The sequence below is a fragment of the Neophocaena asiaeorientalis genome, unplaced genomic scaffold (genome assembly GCF_003031525.2).
Source record: "Neophocaena asiaeorientalis asiaeorientalis breed wild unplaced genomic scaffold, Neophocaena_asiaeorientalis_V1.1 scaffold346, whole genome shotgun sequence".
NCBI classification, from domain to species: Eukaryota; Metazoa; Chordata; class Mammalia; order Artiodactyla; family Phocoenidae; genus Neophocaena; species Neophocaena asiaeorientalis.
Window position 1 is genome coordinate 83,779 of NW_020175400.1, and position 17,225 is coordinate 101,003.

The 17,225-nt window shown below is 38.6% G+C and overlaps 1 protein-coding gene across 1 annotated transcript in view; it reads left to right on the forward strand.

Moving 5' to 3' along the window:
• Positions 1-17,225, forward strand: part of HDGFL3 (HDGF like 3) — a 68,754-nt gene that overhangs the window by 50,655 nt on the left and 874 nt on the right. Inside the window, exons 3-5 of the mRNA XM_024766493.1 lie at positions 1,621-1,759; positions 4,601-4,759; positions 8,732-8,878. Of these exons, the coding sequence (XP_024622261.1) occupies positions 1,621-1,759; positions 4,601-4,759; positions 8,732-8,878 (445 nt within the window). The remainder of the gene's footprint in view (positions 1-1,620; positions 1,760-4,600; positions 4,760-8,731; positions 8,879-17,225) is intronic.

The window sequence follows — 17,225 nt, forward strand, 5'->3', positions numbered from 1 at the left end:
CATTTCAGTAAATATCAACTGCATTCTTCTAATTGCTCAATCTAAAACCTAGGAGATAGCCTCAGTTCCACCCTCTCTCTCACGTGCTGTATCTAGCCCATTAACAAATACCTTGGCTCTTTCTTCAGAGTGAATTCAGAATCCAGCCACCTCTCACCAACTGCACTGCTTACAACTGGTTCAAGTCACCACTGTTACTTCAATAGCCTAATTAGTCTCTCTGCTTCTACCCTAGTACCCAGCTCTTCAGTGTGTTTTCAACACAGCAGCCAAAGTGGCACTGTTAAAACACAAATTGTCACTTCTCAAAACCTTTAATGGCTTCCCATATGACTCAAAGCCTTTGTAGTGGCCTCCAAGGCCTGACATAATCTGTGCTCCCACCCTGTTACCTCTCTGACCTCATCTCACACAGCTCTCTCTTCACTCATTTCAGTCTAGCCACACTGGCCTCTTAATTCTTCAGACACACTAGGCATTCTCCCACCTCAGGGTCTGTTGTACTTGCTCTTCCTTCAGTCTGCTCTACTCTTCCCCAGATAACTGCATGGGTTCTTCCTTCACCCCCTTCAGTTCTTAGCTGTTCCCTTTTCAGTGAGGCTTTCCTTCTTGATCTGTATTTCTAAAACTGTAAAATCCACCCCAGTCCTTAACCATCCTCCTCCTCTGCTTCATCTATATATTTATTGATTTATTTTCAGCACACAGTACTATGCATTTTATTTATTTATCTTCTTTATTGTCTGGTCCCCTACCCTTGCTAATAGAATGTATATATGCTCCATGAAGGCAGAGACATTCATCTCTTTGTTCCCTGAAGAATCCCCAGCACCTCTGGAATAGTGCTTTACACATTAGAGATGTTCGATAAAATTTGTTGAGTAAATGAATCTTAGTTTGAAATGAGTCTCAGCCAGCATGTGGGCCTCCACCATCTCATTCACCAGGTTAATATCATAGATAATAATGCTGAAGACTCTAGTTTAAATGCTCAGATCTATTAGCCAGCCCCAGGATTTATTCTAACTCGTTTTCTTTTCATAATTATGACTAATTTAGGATAAGGTTTAAATTGGATAAGATTCTATCTACTTTGCCACTTCTGATTTTTTTCTTATGTAGTGCCTCATTAAACACTAAGGCTTTTTTAATTTATAGAAATAATAGTGAATAAATACACTAATGTGGCATAAAGAGTTAAAATCATTTTTTAATCCAGTGTTTATGTTTTTACTGTGAGTCTTACAAAACCCTTACCTGTGAAAGATTAGCATAGGTAAGTCTTAGTTTAAGATGATGATTTAAGTGGTCAAAGTAGACATCTTTAAAACTACTTTTAAAGTAGTTTAACTAAAAATCAATTTCAAAACAAAAAAGAAATTAGTAATTTAAAAGTAAAATCAAAGTAGCACCGTTCAGTGTTGCTGGCTTGCATACCTAGCTGTCTATTTTTTCTACCTTGAAATATATGTGCAAAACATCTTGTGATATGTGTCTGAGAGGGTTTATATATACTTTTAATGTATTTACTAAAGTATGCTCTGACACTTGAGTTGATATTAAAAATATCTTATATTTGAAGGTCAGAATATCAAATCTCTTTCTAATATATCTCTGCAGTGCATTTCTAGGTCCCAAAGACCTTTTCCCTTATAAGGAATACAAAGACAAGTTTGGAAAGTCAAACAAACGGAAAGGATTTAATGAAGGATTGTGGGAAATAGAAAATAACCCAGGAGTAAAGTTTACTGGATACCAGGTGATGGTTTACTTCATTATCACTTGCTGCATCTCATTTTTTATTTTAACTCTTTTTTGGATCTTTCTTATATGTCCTTTGTACTAATGATTACCCACCACCCATTTGAAGTCAGAATTCTTTCTGGTTCCAGTAGCACTTTGGATTAAATGTACAGGCATACCTTGCTCTGTTGCACTTCACAGATACTGCATTTTTTACAAATCAAAGGTTTGTGGCAACCCTGCATTGAGCAAGCCTGTTGGCCCCATTTTTCCAACAGCATTTGCTCACCTCATGTCTTGGCATCACATTTTGGTAATTCTCTCAATATTTCAAACTTTTTCATTATTCTTATATTTGTTATAGTGACCTGTGATCAGTGCTCTTTGATGTTACTATTATAATTGTTTTGGGGCACCACAAACCACACCCATATAAGACAGTAAACTTAATTGATAATGTTGTGTGTGTTCTGACTGCGCCACTGATCAGCCGTTCCCTTTTCTCCCCCTCCTTGAGCCTCCCTATCCCCTGAGACACAACAGTATTGAAGCTGGGCCAGTTAATAACCCTGCAATGGCATCTTAAGTATTCAGGTGAAAGGAAAAATCACACATCGCTTACTTTAAATCAAAAGCTAGAAATGCGCGATGAAGAGTAGCCCCCGCTCGCCGCAACTAGAGAAAGCCTGCGCACAGAAACGAAAACCCAACACAGCCAAAAATAAACATATAAATTTATAAAAAAAAAAAAAAAAAAAGCTAGAAATGATTAAGCTTAGTGAGAAAGGCATGTCGAAAACTGGAATAGGCTGAAAGCTAGGCCTCTTGGAGCCAAGCAGTTAGCCAAGTTGTGAATGCAAGGGAAAAGTTCTTGGAAGAATTTAAAAGTACTACCCTGGTGAACACATGAATAATAAGAAAGCAAAACAGCCTTATTGCTACGGTGGAGAAGGTTTGAGTAGTCTGGATAGAAGATCAAACCGGCCACAACATTCTCTTAAGCTAAAGCCTAATCTAGAGAAGGCCCTAACTCTCTTCGATTCTCTGAACACTAAGAGAGGTGAGGAAGTGCAGAAGAAAAGTTTGAAGCTAGCCGAGGTTGATGCCAGAGGTTTAAGGAAAGAAGCCATTTCTATAACATAAAAGTGCAAGGTGAAGCAGCAAGTGCTGATGTAGAAGCTGCCGCAAGTTATCCAGAAGATCTAGCTAAGATAATTAATAAAGGTGGCTACATTGAACAACAGATTTTCAATGTAGATGAAATGGCCTTCTATTGGAAGTTGCCATCTAGGACTTTCATAGCTAGATAGAAGTCTATGCCTGACTTCAAAGCCTCAAAGGACAAGCTGACTCTTGTTAGGAGCTAATGCAACTGGTGACTTTCAGTTGAAGCCAGTGCTCATTGACCATTCTAGAAATCCTAGGGCCCTTAAGAATTATGCTGAATCCGCTCTGCCTGTGTTTTATAAATGGAACACCAAAGCCTGAATGACAGCACAGTCTATTGACAACATGGTATACTAAATATTTTAAGCCCACCGTTGAGACCTACTGCTCAGAAAAAAGATTCCTTTGAAAATCTTGATATTACTGCTCGTTGACAATGCACCTGGTCACCCAGAAGCTCTATTGGAGATGTACGATGAGATCAGTGTTGTTTTCATGCCTCCTAACACAACATCCATTCTGCAGCCATGGATCAAAGAGTGATTTAGACTTTCAAGTTTATTATTTAAGAAATACATTTTGTAAGGCTATAGCTGCCATAGATGATGATTCCTCTGGTGGATCTGGGCAAAACTCAGTTGAAAACCTTCTGGAAAGTATTCAGCATTCTAGATGCCATTAAGAACATTCATGATTCATAGGAAGAGGTCAGAATATCAACATTAACAGGAGTTTGGAAAAAGTGGATTCCAAACTTCATGGATGACTTGGAGGGTTTCAAGACTTCAGTGGAGGAAGGAACTGCAGATGTGGTGGAAATGGCAAGAGAATTAGAATTAGAAGCAGAGCCTGGAGATGTAACTAAATTGTTGCAAACTCCTGCTAAAGCTTGAATGGATAAGGAATTGCTTCTTATGGATGAGCAGAGTGTAGTTTCTTGAGATGAAAGCTACTCCTGGTGAAGATGCTGTGAAGATTGTTGACATGACCACAAAGGATTCAGAATATTATGTAAACTTAGTTGATAAAATGGTGACAGGGTTTGAGAGGACTGACTCCAATTTTGAAAGAAATTCTATGGTGGGTAAAATGCTATCCAGCTGCATTGCCTGCTACAGAGAAATCATTTTTCAATTGATACTGCAGACTTCACTGTTGTCTTATTTTAAGAAGTTGCCACAGCCTCCCAGCCTTCAGCAGCCACCACCCTGACCAGTCAGCAACCATCAGCATGGCTGGCCCTCCACCAGCAAAAAGATGAGGACTCACTGAAGGCTCAGATGATGGTTAGCATTTTTTAGCAATAAAGTATTTTTAAATTAAGGTATACACATTGTTTTTATAGATATAATGCTACTGCAAACTTAATAGACTACAGTTTAGTATAAACATAACTTTTATATGCACTGGGGAACCAAAAAATTCATGTGACTTGCTTTATTGTGATATTTACTTTATTGCTGTGGTCTGCAACTGAACCTGCAGTATCTCCGAGGTATGCCTGTAATTCTGTTACCTTAAGAGGGTTCATGTCAATTGGTCACTGGAAAATTGAAGTTGACAGCCGTTTATTTTGAAAATCTTGAGTAAGCTGAACTTCTTCTAATTAGAATAGAATGATTCTTTTCATAGTCTGTAGTCTTTGCTATTTTTCAAAAATGTAATTAGCTAATATTTTATTATCTCTTAGGCAATTCAGCAACAGAGCTCTTCAGAAACCGAGGGAGAAGGCGGGAATACTGCAGATGCAAGCAGTGAGGAAGAAGGTGATAGAGTAGAAGAAGATGGAAAAGGCAAAAGAAAGAATGAAAAAGCACGCTCAAAACGGAAAAAGTCATACACTTCAAAGGTTACTAAGAAACCTTTCCCATTGTTGTTAATGCTGTATGCATATTCATTAAAGGTTTTTAGATTACTTTTAATTCATTCACTGGGCACATAGAAATATATTAGCTCTGTGGAGTCTCTGCCTTTAGAGACAGTAATATATCTGAGGGGAATAAGACAGGTGATCTTAGATGTGAGGGTAACTGGTATTGACTCATAAGGTCTGTTGACCCTGAAAATAGCACCTTCTCTGTTGGAGGAGGACTGTTCTTTAATCAAGGATGTAAGAATAGGTATACCTCTTATAACAACCCCCAGGTGAGCCCTGAAGAATTTAGGAATATAGGAGACTCAGTACAATTTAGGACTATGTCTAGTATTATAGATGTAAATATAAAGATAGACTCTCTCTTGTCTCTCTGCTTTAAAGAATGTGCTTTGGTTCTTTATTTGTTCAGTTCTCATATTTCCAGGTCACCTATTCTATGTCAGACACTTGTACTAGGTAGATAGTGGTGAGCAAATCCAATGCCATTCCTACCCTCATGTAACTTCCAATATAGTGGGTTGGGGGCGGGTGGAAACACAGAGTTAAAAAACAAATAATAAATAACTGTAAATTCTGAAAGGGCTATGAAGGAAATGAATGGGAGCAGGGAACAACAGAACAGTGTATCTGTTTAGATAGAGTGGCCGGGCCTTTCCGAAAAGATGAAATTTATGCTGAGACCTGAAAGAAGAGCATGGGACGAGGAGCACGTGTGGCAGAGCAGCAAAGCTCTGAGGGAGGGAAGAGTTTGACATGGCCTGGATTGAAAGAAGGCAGGCATGATTGGAGAATCATGATCAGGAGGGAGAGACAGGCAAAGGCTAAATAATGGAGACTGGCACGCCACGTTAAGGAGTTTGAATTTTATTCCAGATGTAACAGTAATTTATTGGAGGCGTGACATGATCCTTGATTTACAAATTGAAAGTTTAGGTTTTTCATACAGTAATTCAGAAATACAATTGAAAAAACTATGATATTGTGGAAATTCTTCACCTTTTAGGAACTTAAAGCAGGGTAGATGGATCTTTGAAGATAAAGATGGGTACAAGTATTGCTGCAATTGGTCTGTCACACAGTTGAATACTTGGACAAATTACTTCCATTTAGACTCTGGTATTTAGTGGCTGGATATACTTAGGAAATTCCTTAAAAACAAGTATCAAGGGTTTCTTAGACTATCAACATTTTATTTTACAGTCTATAAAATCCACCCAACTGGCATACGGGTAAAATTGTATGAATGCATGTTACTTCCTGTACACCTAATGAAAAACATGGTATCTGCCTTAAATGGGGGTAAAGTTTGCAAATGGCAACAAAATAATTAGAATTTTCCCTAACAGACTATATATTCCATAGGGCTTATTTTTTAAGCTGAATTTCTTTTAACATTTTGGACTTCATTTAAACACCCAATTGAATTTAATTTAGTTTATGATTGCCTGCTGAGCTTCCGTGTAATGTGTTGCACCACCCTAAATTATCTAAGCCCTCTAAGGTACCTGAGGTATTTAATAGTGTGGATATGTGGCTTTTAAATGTCATTATTTCATCACTCTTGTGAAAGCCAGAAGTAATAGGGCTCATACCTGGGGTGGATTTATAATTTAAAGTAGTGAAGAGGTAAAGACATACTTTACTTACTAAGGCGTATCGATTTTAAATTAAAGAATCATTTCCTTTGCTTTCCTTCAAGATCACAACTTTCATGATCACTTAAGAACCATGATTTTTAATTTTCAATATCAACCGAGTAACCTAGCACAATAGTTCTCAAACTTTTGCATGCATCAGAATCACCTGGAGGGCTTATTAAAACACTTATTGCTGAGTGTCAGCACCCCCCACCATTTTCTATTTTAGTAGGTCTAGGGCAGGGTCCAGTGTGGGGAATTAAATATCCAGTGAGCTGATGTTGCTGATCTGGGAACCACGTTTAGAGAACCACTTACCTCGTATAACCTCACTGCTCTCTTTGGCTTCCCAGATGTTTCCTTTTTGTTGAATATGGTGATTTTTTTTACATCTGTTTCTTGAATAATCTTCCTTTACCACTAAACTTTTGGTTCACAAACTTTTTTGACTGCATCCAAGTTAGGTTGAGGGAGAAGTCCCACTTTCCCTCTACCTCACCTAATTCTGTTTTTTCTGTGGAAAAAAATGTTCATAAGAGCCATAGTATAAGCACATTTGAGGGAGGTTATATATATATCATTTTAGCAGTAAGTGTATGTGTGATTCATATTTCAGCCATAACAGATACTAGAAAATTATAAGCAAAAAATATTTTGCATGCAAGTTATTTACTGTATAAAGGAGGGCTAATCAGAGAGCCTCACAACAAACTAAACTGATGATGATAGTAAACCGTTAGTAATCTTAGTTAAAAACCAAAGATAGCAACAGTTGGACACACAACCAATTCAAAACCATATTGATGAAACTGATGAAGGGTCCTTCCCCAAAATTACAGGAAGTGCGACGATCTGCATAAGCACAGTAAGCGCTTTCTAAGGTTACCAAATATAGCTTGGCAGCCAGATTTCTTAGTGGAATACCGAATGTGACTCATTAGCAAAACATAGCAATGCCCTAATTCTAGTCTATGTATATCAAATTATAAAGCTTAAAAACTCACTTGTAGGATTACTTGTAACTATCCTTCGTAAGCACTATAAATTTTAGGGAGTTCTGCCTATTATCTGTAAGAACTGCAAGTCAAGGACTATTACTTGAGGATTACTATATAAAGCAACTACTGCATTTCAATAATTATACTGTATTTACTAGGAGAACAAAAGTATTTCACTTTTTACATCATCATACTTGATCTAAACTTTAACTCCAGGCACTCCATGTTTGGATTATTAAATCCCTGCTTTCCCTCCTTGTAAAAAGTAAAAATGAAGTCATTTTAAACTGACATCTTGGGCTTGGTTGGTAGTTTCAGTTAAGTAAGATAGAAGCAATGTAATTCCATATTCTGTCACATAGCTAGAAGATATTTTCTCTTTGAAAGTTGCATTTTAAAATATTGATTGTCTCAGGAAGCTCAGATTTGCTAATTCATTTCTGTAAGACCAAAAGTGACTTGCCTTAATGAGTTTTGCCTTAGCTGTTATTTACCATGTGCTTAAAGATTCATAAAATTTCTCAAAAAGGAAATGTAAGTGAAATGCTACATTTTACTTTCTTAAAGGTACACAGTGGGGCCAGCTTTTGATCATTTTAATGCTGTTCTGCAAAGCAGCTCTGGCTGCAAACTATAATTGTATTTTCATCTTCACTGTAGAGTTCATCTTGGTTTCAAATGCAAGTTGATAAGAAAAAAAGGGCTAGTTTACCAGTGTGGCCTTGAGTTCTTAAATAACTATCCATAATTTAAAAGATTAAAGTTAATTCGTATCATATGGTGATAGAAAAGTTTTGTCAAGATCATCCCATGTATACCATTAACCAAACAGCTTCCATAAGTGTTCCAACATGAATATCCATATAGTATCCTAGATAGTTTACCTTGCTTCTCTGGACCTCACATTCTACTGTGAAATGATGGGGAAGGACAAGGAGACCTTTAGGGTGCCTTCTAGCTCTGTAGCCTTCCTAGAATGGTGTCCATCAGCTATATTTATTCATTGACAGTGTTCCAGGTATGTGAATCTCTATTTTCTGCTTTTAATATCACACTGCTGGAAAGAACTACAAGGTTATCTAGTCCACCTCTACTTCCTTTCCAGCTGGTTAAACTGAGGCCCCATGAGGTGAAATCACTTGTGCAAGGTCACCTAGCTCAGTTGTGGCACACTGCCATGTTGTATTGGTATATCCTGTATCAAGCCACAAAGACTGGATATAGGTCAGCTACTTCTACATTTCTTACTTACATTTGTACATTTGGGTTTCTACTTTTGACTATACTTTTTAACTTGTCTAAATATTTAGAAATCCTCTAAACAGTCCCGGAAATCTCCAGGAGATGAAGATGACAAGGACTGCAAAGAAGAAGAAAATAAAAGCAGCTCTGAGGGTGGAGATGCCGGCAATGACACAAGAAACACAACTTCAGACTTGCAAAAAACCAGTGAAGGGGTAAGAATATACCTGTGATTTCTCTTATCTTCCTGTTAACTTAGAAGACATTTTGCCTCAGAACAGGTTTCATTATCTCAGCATTAGTAAACGTTGCCTTAGTAAATGGAGAAACATTTTCAGCTTGACATATACATTCACTCACAGCTCCTGAATAAGTGATCAGATGCTTAGAGTCTGAGAACAAAAGAGAGCTGGGTGGGAATTACACCTGTCTATCAGTTTGGAACTCTGACAGGTTTATTCTTTTTTAAACTAACTTCAGCACCTTGAGAGTTTTTTAGAAGTCAGGCATGAAGTATTGAAATTATGAAATGCCACCTCAGAATTTGACAGTTGTATTTCTTATATTATAAAATGAATGGCATGTTCAAAATAGGGTATTTTATACTGCTCCTTCTTTCTTAGAAGCAGTATATAATTTAATATACCCATGGGGATTTTAAACATTTAAATATTCAAGCTATATGTGAATATTAATGTTTAAAGTAACCAAGGAGAAAACTTGTACACTTTGAATCTTGTTAACTTTTGTTAACCTCTGTTAACTTCAAAGTCACAGGCAAGTCCACCTTCGTAAAAGTTTTAGTGAAGGCAGATTTTGCCCCTGGCCATTTTCCATGAGTCTTTATGAAGACTAATTGGACAGCAGCAAATCATTTTAAAACAATACTGATAAAATAAATTATTATTACTCTTTAGTTAAATTCTGGTTTCAGCTGAGTTCTTGCTTACTCTTGTCATTACTGTTTACCTCTCAACTGTCTCCTCCTGCTTCCAGTTACCCATAATTTTTCCCAAGTTATGATTCTATTTATTCCCTTGTTTCTCTCACCCAGCTCAGTTTACTCCATCCTCTGCCTGTCTTCCTTCCCTTGACCTCTCTCCAATAAATTTCTAGCTGTACTTTCCATGACAGAGGAAGAGGTAGTTTACACCCGTACTACTCAGTGTGTGGTCTGCAGACAGGTAGCATCAACATCACCTGGGGGCTTGTTAGAAATGCAGAATCCAGGCTTAACCCCAGAGCTATCAAATCATAGTCTGCATTTTAACTAAACGCCCAAGTCATTCATATGCACATTAAAGAGAAGCACTAATCTGCACCTTCCTATCACCAGAGTCCAGAATATCATCTCCTGCTTTCTCCAAGGCTACACCCCATCAGTGGTCCCCTTTCTCTCCTATACCTTTACTTTCTTTTCTGCTGGCTCCTTACTCTCTGCCTATAAACAGTATCAGGTCTCCCTTAACCTTAAAGATACCTCCCTTCCACCATGTATCCTACTCTTTTCACCTTTCTCTTTATCTCTAATTTCTCAAAAGAGTTCTTTTTTCTCCCAGCGTCCATCTTCTCACCTACTCATGCCTTAACCCAGGGGTCCCCAACCCCCAGGCCATGGACCGCTACCTGTCCGTCAGAGGCCTGTTAGGAACTGGGCCACCCAGCAGGAGGTGAGCGGCGGGCGAGCAAGGAAGCTTCATCTGCCGCTCCCCATCGCTCACGTTACCCCGGAACCATCTCCCCCCCGCACCATGCCCCCCGCCCCGCACCCCAGTCTGTGGAAAAATTGTCTTCCATGAAACACAGTCCCTGGTGCCAAAGAGGTTGGGGACCGCTACCTTAACCCATGGCACTCTTGTTTCTTCTTTGACCGATTCATGGAAACTGCTCTTGTAAAGGTTCCTAGAGATCCTCTCATTGCCAAATCCAGTGTCTCCTTTAGTCTTTATTTTACTCTGCAGCATTTAATACCATTAGCCACTTTCTCCTCCTGACTTTGCCTCCAGGTCACCAGTCTCTTCTGCTTCCTCTCCCAGTGTCTCCTCAGTCTCCTTCTAGAGCACTTTTCTCTAGGCTGTCTTGGTACACTTCCAGTCTGAAAGCTTCCCCTGTTTCCATCTTATGCACTCATGTGGTTTCAGCTGTTAGGTATTACTGATGACTTCTCACTCTAGCTTCTTGCATTGTAGATTCGTTTTTCTAATTTAATAAAACCATTTCTACTTTAATAACTTGAAAGCACCTCAGAAGATAGTTGCTACTAGATGTAACAACAGCAGCAGAGTCAGAGTAGTAGTGGCTAACATTTTTACCATGTGCCACATACTGTGCTAAATGCTGTACATGGATTTGATCCTCATACAAATCCCAGGAGGTAGGTGCAGGTGTTATTTCATTTCGTAGCTGGGGAAACTGAAGCTGAAAGGATTGGGCCAGGGCCGCACAGCTAGTCAGAGCCTGAATTTGAAGCAAGAGCCTGAGATCTTTTTATTTTTAACCTGTTTCTAATAATATAATTTTATACACAAAAGGATATATATATATAAAATATAAAAATAAAGTAGTAAGCATGGTAATTTAATGAATACCAGAGACCCTACCACTCAGCCAAAACTAGAACATAACAATAACTTGTATCTATATACATGTTCTTCCCCATCCTATCTTCTTCCTAACCAGAGATAACCACTAGCGTTGTATTTATTATTTCCTTTCATTTTCAAAATTTTAGCCCTACCTAACATATACGTATATACTTAAATAATAATATAATTTTGCTCATTTTTGAGCTAATGCACATAAAAGAGTTTCTTTAGGGTATGTAAACTCACACTGGACATGCTGAGTCATGAGTTTAAGGTTTTTAACTTTACAAGGTAATGCCAAAGTATTTTCCTAAGTTGTTGGATCCATGTATACTCCCACCATCAGTGTATGAGTTCCCTGTGACTAACTGGGCATTGTCAGACTTTAAAATTTTTGCCGATATAGTGGATGTAAATTATAGTCTAAATTTGTGATTCTTTGATCAATAATGAAGTTGAGCCTCTTTTCACATGTTTATTGACCACCTCTGTTTCCTCTTTTGTGCAGTGCTTGATTTTGGTTTTTTGCCCATTTTCCTGTTGGACTTCTTCTCTTACTGACTTGTAGGACTCCTTTACATATTCTGGATTCTCACTGCCATGGGTGGTCATATGCATTGCAGATATCTTCTCTAAGCTGTTAGTGAACAGACTTCCTTAATTTTATTGTAGTCAAATGTATCAAACTTTCCTTGTTATGGTTATCGTTTTTCTGTCTTGTTTAAGAAGTCTTTTCCTATCTCAAAGTCAGAAAGGTATTCTCCTATATTTCCTTTTAAAATTGTAAAGTTTTGTTCTTAACATTTCAGTGTTTAATCCATCTGGAATTGATTTTTGTGTATAGTATGAGATAGGCTCCCACTGCATTTTCCCCATAGCATAACCATTTAACCAGCACCATTTATTAAATAGTCTCTCCTTTCCTCTCTGATCTGCAGTGTCATCTGTCATATAGCCATGGGTCTCTCTCTGGGTTCTCTATTCTGTTCCTTTGGTCAGTACTAAACTTTCTTAAATTTTAGTAGCTTTATAATGTGTCCTGATATCTTATAGGGCAAGTAGCCTAATTTTTTTTTTCAAATATTTAATAGACATGGTCCAGGATAGAAGGTCAGAGGGGCTTTTTTTTCTTGATGGGAGAATATACAGCACATATGCTGATGAGAATGATCCAAATATGGAATGATCACAAAATAATAATGTAAGAAAAAATTGCCACAGTAGTGCTCTTCAGAAGGCAAGAAGGCATAAAATCTAGTGCACATCCGGAAGGGTTACCTTACTGCATTCACTGAAGCAGGAGGAAATGCAGAGCATTTGGGCACAGGGGCAAGTAAATGAGTACTTGGGGTGAGAGCATGCAAAAGTTCTCTTCTGATTGCTTTTATCTTCTTAGGAAGCAAGGTCAACATTTGAGAGTGAGAACAGGAAGAAGTGTTGAAAGTTTAAAGAGAGAGGAAAAGGGATAAAATAGTTACTTAGAAGAACAGAAGAGTGATTGGACTTGGGAAATGAAGTTGAATTGCCAGACAGCAGTAAGGGCCCACATGAGGTTAGTGGTCATGAATTTAAAGTGAGAACAGTCAGATGGCTGTGTGTTTTTCTCCAGGCATATTCAATTGTGCAATCATGGAGTGGCAGAGAATTGCACTTAACTAGAATTGGTGCTTGCCCGGAGAATAAAGGAGGTTCAAGACAAGGGAGTTGAGGGTGTATGCAAGGAAGGGATTAATTATAATGATGGACCCATGGAATCCAAAATATGTTTAGAGGGAAATAAGGATGTGAGGAAGGAGACAGGATCAACAGATTTTGCATATCCAAGAATTCTTGGAGTTGGAGTACTGGATAAAGGGAGTGAGCTGGAAAGATAGGTGGTGATAGAATAGGAAGATGTTTAGATCAAACTGCGGAAGGGTGGCAGTAGGTGCTGATGGCAGTGCAGGTGAGTTTGGTATTTTGAGTGGGACAGTTTTTCATTGTGTGAGCACTGTTCACATCGCAGGACATTTAGTACCCTTGGCCCCTGCCCGTTAAATGCCACAGGACCTCCAAGTTCTTATAATAACCTAAAATGTTCCCATCATTCCCCCCAAAAGAACAGTGACTTAAAACAGTATTTGCAAATACTCTCAGTGGTTGAGAAACACTTGTCTACGAAATAGCCATGGAAATGAGTGACTGAGGTAAGGTGGAAGACGAGATCTTTGGAGAAGAGGAAGTCTAGGAACTTAAGAGGCTAGAGTGTTGGAAAGACGATCTCTCTGCATGTCGACATCCAGCAGTTATTATGCTATTGAATGACAGTGGGCCAGAGCTAAAGTCTTCAAGGAGAAAAGGGGAGTGACCCGGGGTGTCTGGAGGTGACTGCAGTAGGGAGGGGTGGTGGTTCACAATATTGAGACTAAAAGCTAGAAGGATTATTCTTCCTGGGGATGGAAGCACAGGGGAGAGGAAGAAGAGCTTAGAAATAGTCATTAAGATCAAGGACACCTTCCCCACCTCGGGGGCCTGTAGTATAAGAGCTGTGGCAAAGGAAATAGTTACCATCTGGGGGTTGCAGGAAAAGAAGCAGCACTATCTTCAGGGGAAACCAGGTTTCAGTTAGAACAAGTTGATGAGTAAAATAGATCATGAATTTAGGAAATTTGCTGATGGCTATGATTTCCAAGGGGCCCAGTGGAAGAGATTAAGGAATCTGGGTTGGGGGCGGTGGGAGCATTTAAGAGATGAGGTTATAAACAAACATGTATAAAGTGACTGAGGATGAGAGTCCAGGAAGTGATAGATGCTCTGGAGCCCATCTTGTGGCAACCGAAGTAAGCAAGAATAAAGGGTGTAAGGAAAAAGGATTATTGATGGCTCAAGGCAGATAGTGGTGTTGAAGTTATGAATATTGATAAAGAAAGGAAAGAAGAGGTTCTTACAAGGAACCCATAGACTTCTGAGACCCCTTTATTTCCAGAGGCTCTCTGCCTTCATCCTCACCCCTGCTAGTGGAAGCATGAGGCAGAAAGGGGTAGGCTCCAGAACACTTAGAGCTCCCCTTCCTGATTCATGTGGCTATAAAGTGGAGGGGACTAATCTTTGTAGCCAGGAAGCCATGCAGATAATATACCTGCTCTGTTGTCTCTTGCCATGTAACAAATTATTCCAAAACTCAGTGGCCTAAAATAGCATTTTCTATGAGTCAGGAATCCAAATAGATGTAACTTGTTGATACCTCTATCTTGATCTCTCCAAAGCTGCAGTTAAAAGTATTAGCAGGGGCTCAAATCATTTTGAGGCTCATCTGGGGGGTGCAGAGGGGTGGTCCTCTTCCAAGTTCACTCAGAAAGTTGTTGGCAGGATTTGGTTACACACAGCTTACTGGGCTGAGGGCTTCAGTTCTTCATTAAAGGCCTCCCTTGGTTGCTTGCCACATGAGTCTCCATAAGGCAACTCCAACATGGCAGCTGGCTTCATTAGCAAGAGAGAGAATGCTAGCAACACAGAAGTCCGTCTTTTGTTATCCCATCACTTTTGCCTCATTCTGTTTATTAGAAGCAAGTCACAAGGTCCAGCCCACACTCAAAGGGAGGGTATTACACAAGGGTATGAATACCAGGAGGCAGCCATCATTGAGATCCATGTCAGAAAGCTGCCCATCCCTGAACCAACCACTGATAACAAGGGGATTAGAACTGGCTCAGACCAGTCAGGTTCTCCCCATCCCTGGAGCTGGAGTCAAGTCCCCAAATCACAAGGCTATCACATAATTGTGGGGAGGAGCAGAGGATAGAATAAATGTTGGGAAGACAGCCAGAGAGTTCACTGTAACCACTAACCAATATTCATACCTTTATTCTTCTGACTCTAGAACTATTGTTCTTCCTGCCATATAGTGCTGCCTCCTTATGTCTTGCCATTGCCCTCTAGATCAAGCCCAGACTCCTTATTTCAGCATATAATGGCCTTCACACTCCAACCCCAATTTATCTTTTCAGCCTCATTTCTCACCATTCACTCTCATTTATTCTAAGCCAGTGGTTCATCAAGCTGGCTCAGGACCCTTTTGATACTCTTAAAAGTTATTGAGGGCCCCAAAGAGTTTTTGATATAGCTATTGATATTTACTTAATTAGAAATAAAAACAAAATTTTGAGATACTAATTTCCTTTAAAATAATAATAAACCCATTACTTAGTATAAATAACACGTTTTTGTGAAAAGTGCATTTTCCCCAAAATTTTTTGAGAAAAATGGCACGGTTTTACGTTTTTAAAAATCTCTTTAATGTCTGCTTTAATAGAAGACGTCAGGCAGGATTCTCATATCTGCTTCTGGATTCAGTCTGTTGTGATGTTATTCTGGTTGAAGTATAGGAAGAAAATGTGGTTCTTACATAGACATGTAGTTGAGAAGTGGAGTTATGCGTATTTTAATAGTCTTTTCATATCATTGTGTGTATTCTCTGATATTACACCAATTCTGTAAGTAGTAATTTCTCAGAGGTTAGTTGCACTGTGGAATCTGAACCCTTTGTATTGTTTGGTTAAAATCCATTGGACTGTCTGGCACTTTGAATAGCTTTCACACATTTGGAAAATCTTTGTTCCCTGAGTTATTCAAGTTTTCCAAATATTTCATTATGAAATCTTTTTAGTCACATTTTAAATATCACTGCCTGTCTTGTCAGAAGAATCTACGTTTTGGGAAGCTGTTGGTTGTGGAGGATTTAAGTTTTCTAGAATTCTAATTTTCACTTAAAAGCTCAGATTTTATCATTGTCGACAAATACTGCCATTTTCCTTGAAATAATAGGCTCGTTTCATTTATTTTTGACAAAGTGCCAAATGCCAAAGTCTGAATAACTATAGTTTATCTGTCATCATTTTTTGCAGTAAAACTGGTGCTCCATAAAATGATCCTATGACTTCACCTGCCTCATAACTTCTGCTTACTATGTTCTGGGTGTCCTTCAGCTTCACTGCCACCCTACAGCCTTTCAGTGTGCCTCATATGCAAATGCCTCAAGAGAGAATCTGATTGGATTAGCCAGCCATTATCCAGTATAGAAGTGGTGTGGCGCTGAGCATGGCAACCAGCGCGTTAAGGAACAAATTCTGGCTGCTTACGTGGAGGAGACTACTAGTCTAGCAAATACTCAGAACAGTGTGTCCAGGACATTCACCATTATGAATTAACAAGATATATTTTCACACACAGGCACACAGAGTGTGATTATGGTATGAGAAGTTAAAAAAATTAGATTTATAATTTGGTTTTATAAGTACTCATTTGATAGCACCTTGTTTAAAGACCCCGCCCCCCAAAAAGCATGTCCTTAAAATTAGAGTCACATTTTGCTACCACTTGCACTTTGTTTGGAGCACTAATAATATTCTGAGGCTGCCATCAGACCATCTGTTCCAAATATACTCTTCAACATGGATTGAGTAGTTGTTACTATGAATTTTCTACCAATATAAACATAGAAGGTATTGCCTTTCACATTAATATTAATAAAAAGACATTGTTACAAAGAATTTTCTTTGGTTGATTAACAATTTTTCATTGTTTTAATGGGTGTCTTCCTCCTTCACAAGGGAGGAAAATCCTCTAAAGTCTGTGAGTATAATCTTATTTCTAATGTTTTTCTTTGTTAGGAGTCACGAGGCACTGAATCTTGCAAGTTCACAGATTTTAAATGTAATTTTTATTTAAGATTAGCTTTCTCATTTTGGTAGGAACAAAGAAGGCTAAGAAATGTACTTCTGCCATCTTGAGTGGATGGTAGGTTTAGTAACTTTTCTTATTTGAAGGTTCTGGAATTATTTGTATATTGTATTCTGTACGGTACAGGATAGATTTTGGCTGCATAAGTGAAAACATACCCATGAGTGAGCACATGTATGCTTACAAACAAGTTCATTCACTCAGTGAAGTAAAGACTGAAGCAGGCTGTTTTTAGAAAAAATATTGGGGGCCCGAGTTC